The sequence below is a fragment of the Dama dama genome, chromosome 22 (genome assembly GCF_033118175.1).
Source record: "Dama dama isolate Ldn47 chromosome 22, ASM3311817v1, whole genome shotgun sequence".
In the NCBI taxonomy this organism is placed as follows: Eukaryota; Metazoa; Chordata; class Mammalia; order Artiodactyla; family Cervidae; genus Dama; species Dama dama.
Window position 1 is genome coordinate 7,208,789 of NC_083702.1, and position 22,178 is coordinate 7,230,966.

A 22,178-nucleotide genomic window follows, 5' to 3' on the forward strand; every position below is an offset into this window, starting at 1 on the left:
GTCTATTGGGGAAAATAAACAGCTATTGTGGAAATAAAAATAAAGCTGGTAAAATATTGGCTTCCCATTACACTTACACTTTTTGAGGACTTAAAAGTTTCAACCATGAAGGAGTGACTCATGTTGGATTTACCCTCCCACAATAAACAAATATAAAAGGGGACAAAATACATTCAACTACTTATAGGCATGCATGCTCAGTTGCATTCAACTCTTTGCGACCCCATGGACTATAGCCCACTAGGCTCCTCTGTCCATGGAATTCTCCAGGCAAGGATACTGGAGTGGGTTACCATTTCCTTCTCCAGGGGCTCTTCCCGACCTAGGGATCGAACACACCTGCTGGATGACACTGGAGACTGGGCCTGGCCAAAGTGAAGAGATTTTGGTGCGTGTTCCAGGCATCAGTTAAGATTCCAGAAAAGCATTGCCCTAGGAATAAGGACTACACCTACAAGTACAGGCAGAATTAAAACAGCTCCAATCAACTGGAGCCTAAATTCAAGCCTCAAAACCTGTCAAAACAAAACTTGACATTCTTTTTTATCTTTTGTGGTTGGTTTTATTTTGGATTGGAGTATTATTGATTTACAATGTTGTATTAATTTCAGGTGTACAGCAAAGTGATTAAATTATTCATATACATACATCCTTTTTCTTGATATTCCTTTAGAGAAAAATTAACATAATCTACAATATATCCATGATGTCAAGCTTACAATAAAAAGTAACTAAACTTACAAAGAAACAGGAAAATTTAACTGATAATTAAGAGATAAATAATTAAGAGATAAATTGGGTCAGAGAAGTTGACCCAATGATAATTTAGATATTGGAGTTACCAGATAAGGACTTTAAAAATGGCTATGATTAGTATGTTAAAGAAAACAGATGAAAAGATAGACAAAATGAATGAATAGTTAGAGTAACTCAACAGAGAATTCAAGCCTGTAAAAAAAATATCAAATAGACATTGTGGTAAGATAATCTCTAAGACAGTCCCTAATAATCTCAACCTCCTACTATTCATTTGAATGTGGCCTGGATTTATTGAATAAATTTGGTAGAAGTGAGATGTCACTTCCCAAATAAGTTTACAAAAAAAAGGACCATGGCTTCCATCTTGAATACTCACTCTCTGAACACTTACCATGGTGGGGGAAGACAGTTGCCTTTTAATAAGGCATCCTGTGGAGAGGTCCAAGTGATGAGGGACCAAGGCCTGCTGACAACCATGATGTGGCTCAGCCCACAGTGCCAACTGATTGATGCCACCTCCTGAGGGACCTCGAGACAGAGGCACACAAATAAGCCTCACCTGGATTCCTGGTCAACAGGAAACTGTGAGATAATAAATATTTATTGTTTTAGCTGAGAGTTTTGAGGTAATCTGTTCATAGCAATAGATAAAATAGACATTCTAGAACACAAAATACAATATCTGACATTAAGAATTCTCTATACTTACAGGTTAACAGCAGATACAGCAGAAAATAGAGTTAATGTGGGGAATAAGTACAAGATGCTTTGTGAGTAATAAATGCTCTATTCTCTGATCCCTATCCAAACGTCTTGAGTTTCTCTTAGAGTGTGAACATACACACACACACTATGTATAAAATATGCTGTGTTTCCTGTTTGGAAAACTCAGCAGTATAAAGATGTCATTTCTATTTTTTTTTTTTTTAGCCACACCACACGGCTGGTGGGTCCTTAGGAATTAAACCCACCAGGGATTGAACCCACACCCTTGGCTGTGAAAGAATGGAATCCTAACCACTGGACCACAAGATGTCATTTCTATATTCGATTTCAATCTGTATTCAATGCAATCTCAATCAAAATCCTGATTATATCATTTTTATTTAGTTTTTTAAGTTGTACTGAGAAATAACTGACATATATCACTGTAAAACTTAAACATATATAGCATGATGGTTTTATTTACATATACTGTGAAATAATTACCACAATAGGTTCAGTTAACATCCATCTTCTCATATAGATAAAATAAAAAATTCTCCTTGTTATGAGAACTATTAGAACTTACTTTTTAAAAATTATTTATTATGATTTTTGGCTGTGCTGGGTCTTCATTGCTGCTTGCAGCCTTCCTCTAGTTGCAGTGAGCAGGGGCTACTCTCCAGTTGTACTACTTGGGTTTTTCATTGTGGTGGCTTCTCTTGTTGGGCACAGGCTCTAGGTGTGCAGGCTTCAGTAGTTGCATCACATAAGACTCAGTAGCTGTGGCTGGTAGGCCCTAGAGTCAGGCTAGTAGTTGGGGTCCATGGGCTGAGTTGCTCCTTGGCATACATGTGGAATCTTCCTGCACTAGGGATCAAACCCACGTCCCCTGCATTGGCAAATGGATTATTTACCACTGGACCACCAGGGAAGTCCTGATTATTGTAGCTTTTGACTGAATTGTGGTAAAGGTACAAAAGCAATTCAGTGGAGAAAAGCTGGGTTTTCCACAAATGGTTCTGGAGTAATTGGACACCCATCAGCAAAAACAAAACAAAAATCCCTCAGTCTAAGTTAATGCCCCATATGACAATTAACTCAAAGCGAACCATGTACTTAAATGTAAAACATAAAACTCTTAGGAAAACATTCAAAGAAAATCTACTGAAACTACAGGTAGGGTTCTTTAATTTGACACCAAAAACACAATCCATAAAAGGAAAAAAAAATTGGCTTTCATCAAAATTAAACATTCCTGTTCTGTGAAAGATCCTGCTGAAAAGATAGAAAATCAAGCTACAGTGTGGGAGAAAATATTTGCAAACCATGTATCTGACAAAGGACTAGCACCTAGAACATAGAACTTTCAAAACTCAACAAGTAAACAATCTGATTAGAATACTGTCACAGACTTCCCTGGTGGTCCAGTAGTTGAGAATACACCTTGCAATGCAGAGGATGCAGGTTTGATCCCTGGTTGGGGAACTAAGATCCCACATGCCATTAAGCAGCTAAGCCTGAGAGTAGCAACTACTAAAGCTGTCTTGTTCAGGAGCCCACAAGTCACTACTGAGCTGCGACGCCACAACTAGACAGTCTGTGTGTTGCAAAAAAAGATCCTGTGAGACACAGTGAAGACCTAAAAAAATAAACAAACAAACAACAATTTTTTTTAATTGGGGAAAAAGACATGAAAATCCATTTCACTAGAGAGGACATAAGATGGGAAATAAGAACACAAGATGGGAAATAAGCATATGAAAGGATGCTTATCACTAGCCATAATGTAAATTAAAGCAATAATGAGATATCCCTACACATCTATCAAATGGCTAAAATTAAAAAGTTGCTGCACCAAAAGTAGAACAGGAACTGGGCCACTCATATATTGCTAAATGGAATGCAAAATGGTACAGTTGCTCTGGAAAACAATTTAGTAGTTTCCTACACAACTAAATATTCAACATACATGACTCAACAATTGCATTCCAGGGCATTTATACTAGAGAAATGAAGTCTTGCATTAACACAAAGCTGTACACAAGTATGTACAGTTTTATTTATAATAGCCCCAAACTGGAAACAACCCAGATGCCCTTTAAGGGTGAATGATTAACTTGTGATAAATCCATAACATGGAATACTACTCAGAAAAAAAAAGGGGGGGAATAAACTACTGATACACAAAGCAAGCTGGATAAATCTCAAGGGAATTATGTTGAGGGAAAGCAAAACAAAACTAAATCCTATCTAAAAGGTTACATATTGTATGATTTCATTTATATAATATTCTAGAAATTAACAAAATTATCAAAGTGGAATCCCATGATTAGGGAGGGGATAAGTAAGGAGAAGGCTTCCCAGGGGGTTCAGTGGTAAAGAATCCCCCTGTCAATACAGGAGACATGGGTTCTATCACTGACTTGTGAAGATCCCTGGAGAAAGAAATGGCAACCCACTCCAGTATTCTTGCCTAGGAAACCCCATGAACAGAGGAGCCTGGTGGGCTACAGTCCATGGGGCCACAAAAAAGTTGGACATGACAGCAACTGAACAACAGAGAAGGGTAGCACGAGGGATCCTTGTGGTGAGGAAAATGTTCTGTATCTTGATTATATCAGTGTCAGTATCCTTGTGATACGGTACTATTGTTTTACAATATGCAATATGTTACCATTGGGAAAAACTGAGTAAAATGTGCATCTGACCTTTCTCTGTTATTTCTATACATATGAATCTATAATTATCATATAAATTTAATTTAAAATGTGCAGTATGGGACTTCCCTGGTGGTCCAGTTGTTAAGAATCTTCCTGCCAATGCAGAGGACATGGGATCAATCCCTGGTCTGGAAAGACTCCACATGTCTTGGAGCAGCTAAGCCCATGAGTGCGCTACAGCTACTGAGCCTCTGCTATCTAGGGCCCACAAGGAGCAACTACTGAAGCCCACACACCCTAGAGCCTGTGCTCAGCAACGAGAAGCCAAAACAATGAAAAAATTGCGCACTACAACTGGAGAGTAGTCCCTGCTCGCTACAATTAGAGAAAAGTCCATGGAGCAACGAAGCCCCAACACAGCCAAAAATAAAATGTGTAGAATATAACATAGTGCATGCTAGAAAATTATAAAAGCTGCTTTCTGGTCCCTAGAGGCCAGAAAAATAATGGAGGCCAGAAAGAAAAGGGTCTAAGGCAATGTGTGGCTGTGTATCTAAGCCCTCATGAATCAGTTCCTGATACCTCCCCTTGTTTTTGCTTTCATTTTGGGACCCCATGACCTCATATACCACTGGAAACCAAAGGACTCTCTGCTTGAATCTCTGATTGTAAGGTGGTCTCTGGAAGAAGGACGCAACCATCTTAGACGAGCTTCAAATCAAGGCCAAGAGGTGAGAGGAGGTGAGAGGAGGTGAGAGGAGGGTGAGAGGAGGGATGGAGTAGAAGAAAAACATCAGGCCCAGGTAAAAAAATTCTGGGATCTAGTTCTCACTCCACTACCAACAGCACAAGTCTCTCACATGCTGAAGTCTTCAATTCAACCCAATTTAACATTCCCTGGGCGCCAACGAAAGTGGCAAGAGGGGGTACAGAAAAGCAGTTATTCCTTAACCTGTATCAATATCCCCCACCAAAAAAATGTATTCTAGTGGGTGAGAAATGGTATCTTCTTATGGTTTTGATTTGCCTTTCAGTCAGTTCAGTTCAGTCACTCAGTCACGTCCAACTCTTTGCGATCTCATGGACTGCAGCATGCCAGGCCTCCCTGTCATCACCAACTCCCGGAGTATACTCAAACTCATGCCCATTGAGTTGGTGATGCCATCCAACCATCTCATCCTCTGTCGTCTCTTTCTCCTCCTGCCATCAATCTTTCCCAGCATCCGGGTCTTTACAAATGAGCTAGCTCTTCGCATCAGGTGGCCAAAGTACTGGAGTTTCAGCTTCAGCATCAGTCCTTCCAATGAATATTCAGGACTGATTTCCTTTAGGATGGACTGGTTGGATCTCCTTGCAGTCCAAGGGACTCTCAAGAGTCTTCTCCAACACCACAGTTCAAAAGCATCAATTCTTCAGTGCTCAGCTTTCTTTATAGTCCAACTCACACTCACACATGACTACTGGAAAAAGTATAGCCTTGACTAGATGGACCTTTGTTGGCAAAGTAATGTCTCTGCTTTTTTAATATGTATTTACATATGACTAATAATGTTGAGTGTCTTTTCATGTATTACTGCTCATTTGAATAACTTCTTGGGAGAAACAGCTACTCAAAGCCTTTGCCCATTAAAAAAAAAAAAAAAGGCTTTTTAAAGAGCAGTTTTAGGTTCACAGAAAAACTGATTGGAGTACAGTTTCCATATACCCCTTGCCATGCCCACTCTCCAGCTTCCCTATCAACATCCCCCATCAGAGTGGTACAACTTGTTAAAATGGAAGAACCTATATTGACACATCATTGCCATTCAAAGTCCATAGTTTACATTAGGGTTCAATCTGTGGATGTGGACAAATATATAATGACATGTATTCACCATTACAGTATCATTCAGAATGGGTTCACTGCCCTAAAATCTCTCTGTACTGCACTTATTCCTCTCTCCCTCCACCCTAGTCCCTGACAATGATCTTTTGCCTCCATGGTTTTGCCTTTTCCAGTGTGTCATATAGCTAGAATCATAAAGGTAGCCTTTTCAGATTGACTTCTTGCACTTAGTAATATCCATTAAAGTTTCCTCCACATCTTCTCATGGCTCATTTCTTTCTACTGCTCCAGAATATTCCATTGTCTGAATGTATCACAGTTTATTTATTCATTCACCTCCTGGAGGACTTCTTTGTGGCTTCCAAGTTTTGACAAGTATAAATAAAGCTGGTATAAATATCCATGTGCAGGTTTTTGTGGGGACATAATTTTTCAGCTCATTTGGGTAAACACCAAGGTGTGTGATTACTGACCTGTATAGTAAAAGTATGCTAGTTTTTTGTGTTTTGGCCATGCCTCATGGCACGTGGGATCTTAAAGTTTCCCAACCAGGGATCAAATCTGAGCCCCGTGAAGTGAAAGACTGAAGTCTTAACCACTGGACCACCGGCAAGTCCAGAGTATGCTAGTTTTATAAGAAATTGCCAAGCTGTTTCCTACACTGGCTGTATTCTCACTAACAATGCGAGTTCCTGCAGCTCCGCATTCTCATTAGCATTTGGTGGTGTCACCTTTGCCTATTTTCAAATAGGGCCTTTTAAAAAAATTGAGTTTTATCTTAGACAGATATCTTAGATAGATATATCTTAGACAGAAGTCCCTTATGGAACAGATGATTTGCAAATATTCTCCCTCTAGTTGTGAGCTGTTTTAGAGACTTTTTTTCCCCACAGACTTTATTTCTGACTGCATTGGGTCTTCATTGCTGCATGTGAGCTTTCCTCCTGTTGTGGTACATGGGCTTCTCATAGCACCGGCTTCTCTTGCAGCAGAGCACAGGCTCTAGCCACACAGGCTTTAGTAGTTGTGGCTTGCAGGTGCTAGGGCACAGTGGCTTAGATGCCTAGAGAGAAAAGTGAAAGTCGCTCAGTCCTGTCTGACTCTTTGCGACCTCATGGACTATACAGTCCATGGAATTCTTCAGGCCAGAATACTGGAGCGGGTTGCCGTTCCCTTCTCCAGGGCATCTTCCCAACCCAGGGATCGAACCCAGGTCTCCTGCATTGCAGGTGGATTCTTTACCAGCTGAGCCACAAGGGAAGCCCCAGATGCCTGGAGGGATCAAATCCATTTGCAAGCAGATTCTTAACCACTGGGCCACCACCGAAGTCCAGACCTTACTTTTTTTTCAATGGATAAGAATATTAAACACTAAATTCATGATAGTGGTTACTCCTAGAGGTCAGCTAGGTCTGGGTCAGCTACCTGGGTCTCAATCCAATATTGTCAAGTAACTTGGCCACTGTGTTTCAATTTTCTCATCTGTAAAGTGGGTATAACAGCATTATCTCACAGGTGTGTCAGGAAGCTTCAACAAGTTAATGTGCCTGAAAAATGTAACACAGTGGTTAATAGGAGCACCATACACTTTAAATGCAAGCTCTGGGAGTTGGTGATGGACAGGGAGGCCTGGCCTGCTGCAGTCCATGGGGTGGCAAAGAGTTGGACATGACTGAGCAACTGAACTCAACACTTTACATAAATCTTAACTGTACTACAACTTTTTGAGGCGGGTACTAAAGTTCAAAACTTCCCATTCTGGTATCCCTTATAACTTACACATGTTACGTGCTTTCTTTAAATGCACGACTCATTTAAATGTACATTAAAAAAATAACACAAGGGGAAAAAATCCAATTTTTTACCCTTTAAAATGGGAAAGGCTGGGCTAGATGCAGGTCCATCCCCTATGGTGGCTGAGGTCTCAAAGCTAAGTTCAGCCCTGACTTCTCCTTCCCTAACACTCATAAGGTGTTCGTCAACTGCATTTTCAGAAGAGACAGATAGACTCCAGACAGCAGTTAGTCTGGGGCGGAACCTAAAATGGCAAGTGACCTAGCCTGCACCATCTCAGCTTCCTCACCTGTAACATGGGGGTGCTAACAGAACCTACCTGATCTAAGAGATGAAGGAAGACTAACAATATCTACCCACCGCCTGACATGTTGTTAGCTGTTATTTTTCCTTTTACCCTTCCAGGCTTCCCCCACTTACGTTCAGAGATAGATAGCCTCAGTAGATAAATGTCAGGGAAGGGGCTTCCCCAGCAGTCTAGCGGTTAAGACTCTAAGCTTCCACTACAGGGGCCATGGGTTCAATCCTTGGTAGGGGAAATGGGACCCCACACACCATGCAGGCGTGGCTGAAAACTAAATAAATAAAAGAAAAACACCAGGAAAAAGAGAGGTACCCAGAATGGACGACCTAAGTTTCCTTCCAGGTCCAAAATTCTGGGTTGTTTTCACAGTTGCGGATGAAAACGTCCCCGTCTAAAATGGGAACAGATGATATAAACTACCTCCCTGGGCTGTGGAGAAGCGCAGAGAAACTCAAGGCCAGGGGAGCGCGTGCACATCTATACCGAGCTTCGAACGAGTTGGTTTAAAGGTGGGGAAAAACAATTGCAGAAAATCTGCAGAAGGGCCAGGCCGACGACACAGCAGCCCAGGCGCCATTATCTACCTCAGGAGGGCCCGTGACCCGAGCGCGGGGAGCTGATACAGAAGTTCCAAGAAGTGCGCGCCGCTGAACGTTACCACACCAGCGGCCGCGGCGGCTCGCGGGCGTGATGCAGTGGACGCCAGTCAGCAGCCAGGAGGCCAGCTCGCGGCACTGCCGCCAGTCTGGGCCCGAGCGCCCCCTGTCAGCGCGGTCGGGCGACAGTTAGGATGCCCAACGGTTGACCTTACGATTCCGCAGGTGAGCATGCGCAGCCTACTCCTGCCTATCTCCTCCCAGAGCGTGGCTTCTCAGCCAATCAGAGAGCCCCGTAGCCGTTCTCCCGCCCACCAGTGGCATTTCGGGGCGGGACTTTAAGTTCTAGCCAATGAGAAAAAAGATTCGTCCCTAGGCCGCACTTACAGGTGGAAACGGGGTGGAGTTGGGAAGTGATTTTTCTCAGCAAGATGGCGGCGAGCGGACTCCGCCAGGCTGCTGTTGCGGCCAGCACCTCGGTGAAGCCCATTTTCAGTCGGGACATGAACGAGGCCAAGCGGAGGGTGCGCGAGCTCTACCGAGCCTGGTATCGGGAGGTGCCGAACACTGGTGAGAGGCAGCGGCTCACGCGGGGCCCGGGAGGCAGCCGCCCAAGGTCGCAGCCGTCCCGGCCTCCCGTTTCTGCCGGGCCGAGCTGAGGTCACCAACTTGAGCAGAGGTGATTCCGAGCGCTTCAGGCGAGTAGGGTCACACGAGCCTTGGTGGACCTGACCTGGCGGCGGCGCGGGGGTCAGACCAGCCGTGCTGTGCGTCGGAGCCGCGCTTCTAGGCGCCCTCGCTGTTTGGCCCCCTAATTCTTCCTGAACCCTTGGGAGGGAGAGCCGGGACTGTCAGTGACACACGTCGTTTTGTAGATGAAGCATTCGAGGCACTTAGAGTCGAAGTGATCTGTGCAGGGCCGAGGGCCCGCCCCTGGTGGACCTGGAACCCAACTCGAGTTCCTGAATGTATTTACAGACTCTCATTAGATTATATTGATAAGGGGTTGTGGGGTTCAGCGATCACCTGGTTCCCACATCCACCGCAGAGAAGCAGTACCGGAGAAGGGAAGTGAGTTTCCCAAGGTCATCCAGTAAGATGGTGGTGCCTTTTCCATTCCCTCCGGGTGAGGTGGCCTCCTTCTGCAGTCTCCCAGATCTTTTTACCTAGCTCCACAGGCCCCTAATATTCCATAGGAACTCCTTTCCCTGCCGCCCCCCCCCCCCCCCCAGAACCGCTGTCTTCATTTAGATATCAGAGAGCCAGTCTGTCCTCCTGAAGGATTAAAACATAAGTTCCCTGAGTTCAGAGAGATTTTGTCTTGGCATCTCCATCAGTGCTGCTGCCCAGTGTCCCTGACCAAAGAAAAGTTGGGCAAACTGTCAAGGGCAGTACAAATATCAGGCACTGTTGATATTTTGTAATTGTCTAATCTGACTTAGTGTGTTTTAGGGCTTCCCTGCTAGCTCTGTGGTAAAGAATCTGCCTGCAATGCTGGAGACCAGGGTTCGATCCCTGGGTTGGAAAGATCCCCTGGAGAAGTGTGTTTTAATGGAGGCCACCACTGGTGGTCTGACAGGAGTTGTGTTTTTAAATGACCTGAGCACCATAGCTCTCAGGGCTGCCACTTCTGTACCTGTGTGTGAGAAGCAGTAGAATGTAGTTATGTGGACTTGCCTCCAAACCCTGGCCCTTACTAGCTGTGTTACCATGAGCAAGCTATTTCACCTCACTATGCCTCAGTTTCCTCATCTGTAGAATGATAATAATAGTACCTTCAGAGAGTTGCTCTATTAAATAAGTTTATGCATCTAAAGTACTTGGCATAGGGTCTGACATTTAGACACTCATTAAATGCTGCTCCTCTTGCTGCTTGTTATTGTTACTGTTATTTTTAGGGCTTACTGTCCATGCAGAACCCAGCTCTTTACTGTATGAGAGCTGTGTCTGCTCCACAGTGTCACTGCCCTCAGGTTGACTTTTTAAGAGGTTATCAAGGATCAGAATTTAAACTTGAAACCCAGAGGATACAAGGAAGGGAGAAACCTGAGTGATCCCTGGGGACTACAAATTCACAGATGTCCAGGGAACAGATGGATAAGTGTAGGGCAGTGATAGTAGCTAGTGTGTGAGGTGGTATGTGTATTCAAATGCAGATGTTTAAAAATAGGTTTGCCTGGCAGAACACTTCGTGGGTGCCCAAGAATGTTTTCTTGTTGCAGGGAGGACAGGAGGTGGGGGACAAGACCCAGATGACAGGAAGAATACTTTGCAAAGGGTAAAACATCAGTGGCTGAGCTGAGGCTAGAACCCAGATATTGAGTTAATTCAGAACCAACACCCTCCAAGACTGTCCCTCAAATACTGTTTGAGAAGATAAGCCCAGAGTCAGGAGGGTCCTGAGAAGAGGAGGAGAAACCAGGGGATTACAGGAGCCTGTAGAGCAGGGGAGATTCCAGGTAGAGGGGGCTCCCGGGGGTGCAACACCTTTGTGGGGAGGATCAGTGATCTGTAGCTTGTTTGCTCAGGCCTGTGTACACCGGTGTCATGATATCCATCACAGGATTTCAGCTGAGGATCCAAACTAAGGATTGGGAATAAGTAAAAGTATTGATAATAACTAACATTCATTCATATCTAACATTCATCATTGTAATTATCATGTTTGGTTCAGTCGCTCAGTCGTGTTCAACTCTTTGCAATCCCATGGACTGCAGCACGCCAGGCCTCCCTGTCCATCAGCAACTCCCAAGAGCTTACTCAAACTCATGTCCATTGAGTCAGTGATGCCATCCAACTATCTCATCCTCTGTCGTCCCCTTCTCCTCCTGCCTTCATCTTTCCCAGCATCAGGGTCTTTTCAGATGAGTCAGTTCTTTGCATCAGGTGGCCAAAGTACTGGAGTTTCAGCTTCAGCATCAGTCCTTCCAATGAATATTCAGGACTGATTTCCTTTAAGATAGACTGGTTGTATCTCTTTGCAGTCCAAGGGACTTTCAAGAGTCTTCTCTAACACCACAGTTCAAAAGCATCTATTCTTCGGCGCTCAGTTTTCTTTATAGTCCAACTCTCACATCCATACATGACTACTGGAAAAACCAAAGCTTTGACTAGACAGATCTTTGTTGGCAAAGTAATGTCTCTGCTTTTTAATATGCCATCTAGGTTGATCATAGCTTTCCTTCCAAGGAGCAAGCATCTTAATTTCATGGCTGCAGTCACCACCTGCAGTGATTTTGGAGCCAAAAAAAATAGTCTGTCACTGTTTCCATTGTTTCCCCATCTATTTGCCATGAAGTGATGGGACCAGATGTCATGATCTTAGTTTTCTGAATGTTGAGTTTTAAGCCAGCTTTTTCACACTCCTCTTTCACTTTCATCAAGAGGCTGTTAGGTTCTTCTTCACTTTCTGCCATAAAGGTAGTGTCATCTGCATATCTGAGGTTATTGATATTTCTCCCTGCAATCTTGATTCCAGCTTGTGCTTCATGTGTAGAGTTGCCTCTTGTGTTGTTGGAAGAGAGTGTTTGCTATGGCCAGTGCATTCTCTTGACAAAACTCTGTTAGTCTTTGCCCTGCTTCATTTTGTACTCCAAGGCCAAACTTGCCTGTGGTGTTAGTTCTAGAAGGTCTTGTGGGTCTTCACAGAACCATTCAACGTCAGCTTCTTTGGCATTAGTGGTTGGGACATAGACTTGGATTGAATGGTTTGCCTTAGAAATGAACCAAGATCATGCTGTCGTTTTTGAGATTGCACAATTGCATAATAATTATTACATTAGTTATTAGCAATACTATACTTTTACTTATTCCCAATCCTAGTTCGGATCCTCAGCTGAAATCCCCAGTGATGGATATCGTGACGCCAGTGTACACACTTGCCTGAGCAACATTCATTGGGGCTTCCCAGGTGGCTCAGTGGTAAAGAATCCACCTACCAATGCAAGGAGATGCAGGAAACCCGGGTTCAATCCCTGGGCTGGAAAGATACCCTGGAAGAGGAAATGGCAGCTCACTCCAGTATTTTTGCTCGGGGAATTCCGTGGACAGAGGATCCTGGTGGGCTGCAGTCGGTGGGGCTGCAGAGATTCGGACACGACTGAGTAACGGAACACACACACAGCGTTCATTGAAACGCAAACATGTGGCCCAGCACTGTGCCAAATGCCTCACTGTGGTGTGGGTTCCAGTTGTTTCCCTGTCTTACAGATGAGAAACTGAGGCACATAAGCTTGTCTCACATCACACCATCAGACCCTGATTGTCTGCTCAGCTCCTGCTGTAGTTTTCCCTGAATCTCACAGGGCCCAGTTATGCTGCACACTTGGAACAGACTTCCATTTGCCTGGGTGGTTGCCTTTGCATGGAAGCACAGAACAAAACCTCCCCAGATTCCCTCCTTTGAAAAAAATAATACATGCTGCTTGCTGGTTACAGTGTGACAGGAGACTTTCTATAGAAACTATTCATTTAATTTCCATTTTACTTGGTACTTCTTGTACTACAGGGTCAGTACCAGATGCCTAGAGAGATAGAAAAGTGATTAAAACACAACCCTGCCTTCAAGAGTCTTATGGTCTACTCAGGAAAATAGGCATATAACCAGATCATTAAAACCCCAAACATAATAGAGGTATGGGAAATAAGTGCTGAAATTTGTAACAGTTAACATCTGTATCAGTGCATTACTGTTAATAAGATGTTGTCACTTGATTTTTACCACATTCCTGTAAAGGAGTTAGGTCAGAGGTTATTTTCCCTCCTATGTTTTAGATGAGGAAGCAGACTGAGGAGTTGTACCCCAGCCAAGGTCATAGTTCATGATGGTGTGGAGACCTTACCCAGCTCATTTGACCCCAGGTCCCATGCTCTTTTTCATCACACCATGCAACCTTCCCATCTAAGGATCTCCTGGCACTTGGTATAAATGCTCCCAAAATGAATTGGAGCAAATGGCTGAGAACCGTACCAGTGTCATCCTTCCTCATGTGTCGAGCCTTCCTGACTCAGAAAAGCCTTAACAGTAGCTTGAGGAAAACACACACCGTGGAAGTCACCTTCATCCAGAAGGGGCACTTTCATATCTTCCTTTTGAGCCTCGCAGATGCTTTTAAAATTGAAATTAAAATATTCAGGATTCAAAGAGTAAGCCAGGAATCTGTGAGTTGAGAAGGAACAGTTGGAATTGGTTTACACCAGGGCTTCTCGACAGCAACATCTGTGCTGGATAGTTCCTTGTTGTGGAGACTGCCCTGTGCCTTGTAGGATGTTTAGCAACATGCCTGTCCTCCACCCAGTGATGCCATTAGCACTCTTCCCCCTCGCTCTGACCGTCAAAAATGCCTGCAGACGTTGCCAAGTGTTCTGGTGGGCAGAATCATCACAGGTTTGACGACCACAGATTTAGACCAAAGAACAGTTCGGCAGACTGTTGCTTAGCTGTGCCTGATTGCCTTCCCACAGCCTGTCTCAAGGGTGAAGGGGTGTGTTCAGGGGGGTGGGATAGGAGGAGGACAGCTGGGACAAAGCTATGGAATTTGTCTCTTTAGAAACAAGGATTCTTAACCTGACAGGAGGGACTTTCAGGGATCTTTGAACAACATTGTAAGCAAAACTTTGCCTTTGTGCCTGTGAACATTTTCCTGAGAAGATTCATACGCGCAGTGCACTGGTGTGTGGTTCGGGAGACCTTGGGGAATGGGAGTCAGGTGGACACCAGCTCCGCTCGTGTGCATAGAGGCACCTTGGTTTTTTCTCCTGAGGTTGGACCGAATTCTAGTATGAAAATGTAGGAAAGGTAAGCACTGATAGCAGGGGGAAGATTCCTCATACTCCTTTCCTTAATTGTAAATTAAAGAACCAACAGCCTGGATTCTTGGCCTCTGTTTGCCAGGGATCAGTTGTCTGACTTCAGGCAAGTCCCCACAGCGCTCTAGTGGTAAGATTCCAACGTTCAGGATCCATACTGGTTTGCAATAATTTGTGTCTCTGTCTTATTGTCTCTCTGTTGGCTCTTTTCTAAAATTCCTGATGTGATACTGTGGTGTGTTTTTGGCTGTGCTGGGTCTTTGTGGCCGCTCAGACGTTCTCTGGTTGCCGTGAGAGGGCTGAGCTGCTCTTCGTCGTGGTGCCCGGGCTTCTCTTAGCCCAGAAGCTCGGGCTCTCGGCGCGTGGGCTCAGTAGTCGTGGCGCAAGGGCTTAGTTGCCCCAGTGTATGGGATCTCCCCGAAGCAGGGATCAAACCTGTGTCCCCTTCATTGGCAGGCGGATTCTTAACCACTGGACCACCAGGAAAGCCCCTGCCATTTTCAGTGCCGTGAATACTGCCCCCACGGTTGATTTTAGGCTCTCAGTGAAGTCGCTGATGGCACATTTGGGAAGAGCTGTGTATAATTGGCTCATCATGGCAGGCTGCTCCAGCACTCCACTGGAGACAAGTTCTTTAACACTTTCCTGTAAAGCTGGGGTGCAGTTTCTCCTGTTAGATTCTGCTGTTGCTTCTTCTTTGGTTGAGTCAGCCTAGCATGCTCTTTCCCTCAGCAGAGCTTTATTTTTCTATTGCTGTCACTAAGCTACCTGTGTAATTAAAGATTCATACTCTGTTGTTGGTTAATTCAGTCATGAGCTGGCCCTCGTGGTTTTCAGAGCTGGCTGTGATAGCTCCATAGACTAGAGTGGACCTGTCACAGGAATGGCCATACCGCAGGGTATTCTCACCAATGAGCCCACTGGTCTCCTCAACCACAGTGCTCATTCTAGCCTATGAGCCTGGTTATGCTTTCTGCTTAGCCTCATGTGCCCCTTTCTTCCCTCCTTATCCCATCTACCTACCATACAAGACTCCGTTCATGTCCTTGTCATCAGCAAATCCACTGAAGGGCAACTGCCAGAGATGAGAATGAAATGACTGAAACCTAATTTTCAAAGACATACGTGTGTTTTGTCGAACTCCCAGGTCACTGAGTCTGTCCCACTGTTTTAGCACTTAATCAGGGATTACTGAATATTGTGATTTTTGCAGTGTTTGCACTGGTGGATTTAAGACCTAGAAAGCAGGAGCTGTTAGATCTTAAATTTCCCTCTCCTTCCCCCTGGTAAACCTAATATGGTAGTAACTGCCTGCTGGATTGACACCTTTCCCTATCTGCACACCCAGCAGCCTCCCTCAGCTCTTAAGTTTGCATGGTACACAAACCTATACCGTATCGTTGTACGTTAATGTCAGCCCTGCATCTCTTGCCAGTTGTTCTGTGTAACAATAATGCTGACATTTATTGAGAGCTTATTCCATGCCAGGCACTGGCCTAAGCATCTTTCCTTCTCTCATAGAATCCTCACAGCAGCTCTGGAGTTAGTATGTGTTGCTCTCCTCCTCATTTCACCAGTAAATAAATACCCTCAGGCATAGAGAAGTTTAACGTATACAGAATCATATAGCTGATAGATGACAAAGCTGGGATTTGAACCCAGGTTACTCGTACTCTTGAGCTGTGCTGTGCTGCCTCTTCAAATGCAGTGGGCTTGTTTCCCCAAACAAAATGTAAGCTCTTGAGACAGTACCACATCTCAAGCTTCTTCACATCCTCAAGTACCGAGCTTAGGCTAATATTTGGTGAATGGAGTGAATGGGCAACCTATGTATTCAGTGAGTAGACATTGACTCAATTTTTAAAAAACACATTTTAACCATCTCTACCCTGAATCATGTTTTCTCTCTAGTGCATTTATTCCAGCTAGACATCTCTGTGAAACAGGGACGGGATAAAGTCCGGGAGATGTTTAAGAAGAATGCGCACGTCACAGACCCCAGGGTGGTTGATCTTCTGGTAATTAAGGTAACTGACTCTCCCTGACTGATTTAAAAGAGAAGCCAACTTGTCCAGAGGTTTCCAGATGAATATTTTATCACCCAAATTTAAAAGCAACAACTGGGTCAGCAACTGTTATCTATAGTGTTTCAAAGGAACAACTGATTGGAGGTTCTCACCTGGTTAAATAGATTATAAGATTATTCAAGGGAAAATTCACTGGGGCTTGCATTTTAAAACTAAAAAAAGAAAGAGGGAAGTTTGAATTCTTCTTGAACCTCATCCATGCAAGTTACCACTTCACCACGTTGCCAGTTTATAGCCAGAAGAGCAGGCCAGTTGGCTGAGTGAGTAGAGTCAGATCCTGGGCTTGATTCTGTCTCTCTGGTCTGTCTCACTAGCATCAGTGGCAACTTCAGCACGGGCCAGTAAGTAACGTGGAAAGAATAGTACATGTTAAGCCAGTCAGGTTAGGCAGTCATGGGGCAGAGGCCTGGTGACCAAAAGTTATCCCCTTGGAACCAGTCAGCCAGAGGGTTAAAATATATATATATTTGACAGGCCTCAGAGATTATTTAGTCCACCACCTCATTTTCCAGATGCAGAAACTATGGTCTGGACAGGCGATATTACTTGCCCAAGGTCACTCAACAAGTCAGTGCAAGAGATGATCTAACTTTGGCCTTCAGTGTTGTATTACTTCCACCCAGCCACCCTTGACTGAGCCCTGTCCCCTCACTTGTACAGGGAAAGATGGAGCTGGAAGAAACTATTAAAGTGTGGAAGCAGCGGACACATGTTATGCGATTTTTCCATGAAACAGAAGCACCAAGGCCAAAGGATTTCCTGTCCAAGTTCTATGTTGGGCACGACCCGTGAAATCACTCAATGGAAAAGGTGCATGTTGATATTTAAATATTTTAAAGCAAAAATAAACTCAACATATGATGGTCATTTCAAGATATTCCATTGGTTCCCCAGTGGGAAGCTCTACTTCTGTAGTCTCTCACTTTTTGTCTGAACAAGTTGGGTCCGGTATACACACCACCTGTTCTTTCCCTTTTCCTGAAGTGTGGTGTTTCCAGTAAATTAGATTCTCTTTTCTCCGAGCCTTGCATGTCGGTAAACAGAAGGAAGAGGCCATCTGCTCAGAAACTGTCATTCTGGGTATGGTGCTAGATGGCTTCGTTAACTTCGCTGTTTCTACAGCCACCAGGAGTGGATAGCTTGGTATAATGGCACAGATTATCCAAAATTAACCAGCTCTTACTATTGGAAAGGGTTAGAACAGCACTAAGAGGCTGAGAGGTGGAGCTGACAAGCTGGGCTCTTTCCCTGGGTTCTGAAGAAAATGTCTGCTCAGCAGCCTAGCCATCTACTTGCAACAATGCTGGTCCTTAAAATAAGTTAACTTCCTTCTCAGGCATTCTGCTAGAGACACAGCTGTTCAGTGCACACACGGAACAGAAATACTCCCTTTGTAAACTGAGGTGTAGCTCAAGTGACAGGAATACAGTCTGACCCCACTTAAAGAACTGTTGGCTCTGGATGGTGGTGGTCTCTGGTCCATCCCTGGACAGTCAAAATGCTGGAAAAGGGGCTTCAGTATCTATAGATACAATCACCCTGAGGAGTCCCAAATTTTTCAGCACCAACAACCCCTTTATTATTTTTTCAGCTAAGGAACCCATGTTTTGCTAAAAAGTGGTATTTCTCAAGGACTGACTTAAACACTCAAAGCTGCTTCTGATTGCATGTGATAGCTAGCCAGTGTTCCTCAGCACAAAAGCGTCAGCCCTGAGTTAGCCTGTGCAACTGTTAGGCTTTTATAAATAATGAAAATTTGTCCCAGGTTCCCCAAATTACTTTGTGGACCCACAGGGGTCTGAAGACCCTGGGTTATAAATCAAAAACCTATTTGTTCAGCGGACAGAGACAGGACAGCAGGGACAAGAAACTGCAGCTACAGCCGACTTGAGAGACTTCAGCCATCATTCAGTGACACAGAGTTGATGTTTATTATGGTTTTTCATAACCTGATTATGCTCAGTGGACAGCACATCTCCGGGAACCTCCCAGAGCCTGGGGATTTGGGCTGTGGTCACAGACCGTGTAGGGGTCTTCACTGGAGTTGGGAGGCTGAGGGCTTTCCCCGGACCCATCTACTGACAGGAAAGGAGGAGAGGCTGCAAGCATCACCATTTCTTAAGTTAGGGCTTTCTCTTTTCTGTCCTTTCTCCATGCCCTGCAAAAAAGGAAAGCAGCAATGAGCTGGCTGACAGAACAGACCTCTAACCATATACTGAGAGAGAATTTCACAGAGGTTCTACTAAACATGGCAGGAGAAAGGGGGTTTTGAGTACATTCAATTATTCATTCATAAATTTACATTCACCAGAGACCGGGCACTGGGGCCCCAAAGATATTTAAAAAAGAAAAAAAAAAAACCATGTTTCCTGCAGTAAGAATGTAGTCGAGTACAGTTTAGGGTATATCTTAAGCGTATAATACTGAATACCACAAGCGGTACTGATCAGTAAGGGGGCACAGCAGTCACTTTCAAGTGGAGGAATGAGGAAAGACTTCATCAAAGATAATGAAGAACTGGTAGAAATAAGCACAGTGTGAAACAGCCTTTGGTCGGGAGGGATACTGGGCTACTGCCTGGGAGTGGGTAAGAGTGTGGGGAATTCAAGAAATAGTGAATAACTGGGGATAGGTATGTGGTTGGGAATATGGAAGATAAGGCTGGAATAACAGGTGTGACCAGATCATGGCAAGCCTTAAAAACCAGACCAAAGAGTCAGGAGGGTTCTTATTTACAGAAGTAATACAGCCAATCAGCACTTATTGGGGCAGTCAGCACAAGAGAGCTGAATGGAACTGGCCCTGGGGAAGGCGTGTGAGCAGTGTGTGAGCCAGGCTGCAGTGCCTGCGCACAGACTGCACTGCTAAGCCGAGCTCACCGATAAGGGCCTGGAGTTTCTAAATTTCAATGTGGAGCTGATGAAATGAAGCTGTGGTGGGTGTGTAAAGCATATTAAATTGCCTACAAAGTTCATGGGTTGAGAGAATTGAAGGTACATACGGGGCAACTGGGCTTCCCTAGAGGCTTAAACTGCAAAGAATCTGCCTGCAATGCAGGAGACCAGCATTCAATCCCTGGGTCAGAACGGAAGATCCCGTGGAGAAGGGAATGGCTACCCACTTCAGTATTCTTGCCTGGAGAATTTCACGGACAGGGGAACCTCAAGGGCTACAGTTCATCAGGGTCACAAATCAGACACGACTGAGCGACTAACACTTTCAAAGGGCAAACAGAAAAGGGTGGTTGGGATTCAACCTGGTTGGAAGAGACCCCAGTGAATTTTGTAAGTCAATAAGATACTTTCCTTCATCCAACATAGAGAAAAGGTGACGTAAAAGATGTTAGTCAGCAAGTGTGTAAATTCATTAAAAGTCTGTGCTCCTGCGTGGAGTGTCCAAACCACATCACAGTTCAGATGCTCCACCCCACTTCCCGCTCCTGGTCCATGTAGGGGTGAGAAGCAAATCTTACCTGTTAATCATCATCATCGTCGTCCTCTGGAACAAAAATGTCATGTTCCTCAAGTAGAGCAGCAAAGTTCTTGCTAATGAGTGTCCCGACATAGAGAAAGGGGATCACAATGGAGAACACGCGGAGAAGGCCAAAGGACATCTGCAGAGGGTCAGAGTGGTGGCTGTGAGCTCCAGTGCCCACTCTAGCAAGACCACAGGCCTGGCCCTCTCAGGGGCATTCCCTCCTGTGGACCTCAGATTCATCATAAGCAACCTGATTTAAAAGTCCTTGAAAAAATTCGGAGCAAGAAAAATGATTAGAAGAAGAGAGAAAGTGATTCTATGGCCACCAAACTGTACATCAGAAAGAAAAATACAAGGCACTCTTAGATCTAAAAATTAGGGCTGCTGCTGCTAAGTCGCTTCAGTTGTGTCCAAATTAGGGCAAGAGCTATTAATTACTTGCAGATGCTTTTAAACAGGTGAGAAGATACTAGGAGGTGGACTAGGGAAATAAGAGTTCAGTTTTGCTTCATTAAGTCACTAAATACATGCAAGCAGATTACAAAATTATGAACATGTACAGTGGAGATATTCTGTACAGTTCTTTAACTGGTTCCCTGGTACCTGACCAATTTAACTTCACTATATTACATTTTAGAAACGTGTATTTTGAAAACTGAGTATGTCTTTATAGTAAAAGACTAGCTATTTAAATAGACTTGAGAAATTTCAATAAAATCTCAACATTTCCTCTCATTATTTCTCTACAGGGGTTCCCCCCCCTCAAAAAAATTTTTTTTCAATCGTGCCTCTTTATAAAGGCAGGTCTTTCCTAACATGGACCCGGTTTCTTGCTGTGAAACAGGCTTGAATCCACTCTGTGTAAGCTTGCGTTGGCCACACTAGCTTTAAAAGGAATTTGTTTTTGTTTTGTAACTCTCACACAGCCCTGGAATAAAAAAAAAAAAAGCAAACTTATTCTGTATAAGGGATTGTTCTTATTTTACTGAAAAAACTCCAAGGGTACTGAGGGCATATAATAACACTCAGTAGTGGGAAAACAGGACGTGGTGGGGGCTGTACCAACAGGAAATCTGAATTCCAGAACCTAACTCAGCTGCTAGCTTTGCATACTGGCTTCACTACTCTGGCCCCTCATTTTTCATTTGTAAAAACACTGATTGTAATAATTCCCTGCACACCTAGTTACATGAATTAAATACTAGGTCCAAACTCACAAAAAGATAAGGTCTGTCCCACCAACCGTTTATTTACCAATGCGTTTTTCATCCCATCAACTACGAAGTAGTTAAGTTACAAGACTTGTCTATACTGTATGCATAAAGCAGACTCCTTTGGCTCCAAACAGCCAGGGCACTGCGCTCCTCTGGATGAGCTAGTGCAAAGTGCCGTCTTTTTCCGCTCTCGACCCCCATCTTCTATCTTCCTGTACCCAGCTCAACAACGTCCACTAACTAAACCGGCCACTTCCTCCCATTTGTCAAAACTAGCAGTGCATCAGCGCAAAACTTTGTCCTTGATCCGGCTTCCGGTCTAAGGCAGTCATTCGACTGGCCTTTGCACCTGTCAATCAGCGTCAACCTGCACACACACTCCCCACAATGATTGGCCTCGGCCCCTTCGCCCCGCCTCCAGGCAGACACTCACTTTCACCGGTTTGGGCAAAATGGCGCCGCTGCGAGTAACGATGACTGACCTCGACGGTACCAGACTACGACCTGAGCAGCTCCGTCCGGCAGAGACATCACCACCTTTCCTCAGGATCAGCCCGCTCCGGGAAGCCCCAGATCCGACGCGTACCAATGCGAGCCACCGAGCTGCTCCGGACGCCATCTCCCAGCTACGCCCCTAGTTCGGGTCCCAGAACCCCAGTGCCCGGCCCCAGTGACGCCCTCGGGAAGAACGCCGCCCTAAGCCTCGCGAGACTGTAGAGATCGGACGAGAGATTCGGCTCACAGACTTGCGCAGTGCGCCTAGTTCCTGCTGCGGCACATGGTGACGTCACGAGGATGACGCCGAGGCCCGGGTACACGCCTCATTCCAGGCTTGGTGGGCGGGACCATCTGACTGGGGTAGTTCTTGTGAAACTTGCAGATTTCTGTTATCGTTCTGGCACCCAGGACAGCCGAGGCTTGTTCGAGCAGAGAGTTACTGAAATGAAAG

General features: G+C 44.7%; 2 protein-coding genes across 2 annotated transcripts; one reads left to right on the top strand and one right to left on the bottom strand.

Moving 5' to 3' along the window:
• The first annotated feature begins 9,035 nt into the window (after positions 1 to 9,035).
• NDUFA6 (NADH:ubiquinone oxidoreductase subunit A6) lies at positions 9,036 to 17,405 on the top strand. The gene is made up of 3 exons (XM_061124413.1): positions 9,036 to 9,213; positions 16,363 to 16,478; positions 17,199 to 17,405. Exons 1-3 carry the CDS (start codon positions 9,075 to 9,077, stop codon positions 17,328 to 17,330), a joined length of 387 nt encoding a protein of 128 aa, XP_060980396.1. The 5' UTR covers positions 9,036 to 9,074; the 3' UTR covers positions 17,331 to 17,405.
• Positions 17,406 to 18,445: 1,040 nt separating this feature from the next.
• On the bottom strand, positions 18,446 to 22,151 carry SMDT1 (single-pass membrane protein with aspartate rich tail 1). The gene is made up of 3 exons (XM_061124414.1): positions 21,663 to 22,151; positions 20,011 to 20,151; positions 18,446 to 18,696 (listed from the first exon to the last, which is right to left on the bottom strand). Exons 1-2 carry the CDS (start codon positions 21,846 to 21,848, stop codon positions 20,014 to 20,016), a joined length of 324 nt encoding a protein of 107 aa, XP_060980397.1. The 5' UTR covers positions 21,849 to 22,151; the 3' UTR covers positions 18,446 to 18,696; positions 20,011 to 20,013.
• Between the last annotated feature and the right edge of the window lie 27 nt (positions 22,152 to 22,178).

Excerpts from the sequence above, each read along its gene's own strand:
- NDUFA6 (XM_061124413.1), top strand. The coding sequence starts at position 9,075 with ATGGCGGCGAGCGGACTCCGCCAGGCTGCTGTTGCGGCCAGCACCTCG. Across the intron at positions 9,214-16,362 it reads TCGGGAGGTGCCGAACACTG|TGCATTTATTCCAGCTAGAC; the intron begins GTGAGAGGCAGC and ends TTTTCTCTCTAG. Across the intron at positions 16,479-17,198 it reads TTGATCTTCTGGTAATTAAG|GGAAAGATGGAGCTGGAAGA; the intron begins GTAACTGACTCT and ends TCACTTGTACAG.
- SMDT1 (XM_061124414.1), bottom strand. The coding sequence starts at position 21,848 with ATGGCGTCCGGAGCAGCTCGGTGGCTCGCATTGGTACGCGTCGGATCT. Across the intron at positions 20,152-21,662 it reads TTTTGCCCAAACCGGTGAAA|ATGTCCTTTGGCCTTCTCCG; the intron begins GTGAGTGTCTGC and ends GACCCTCTGCAG.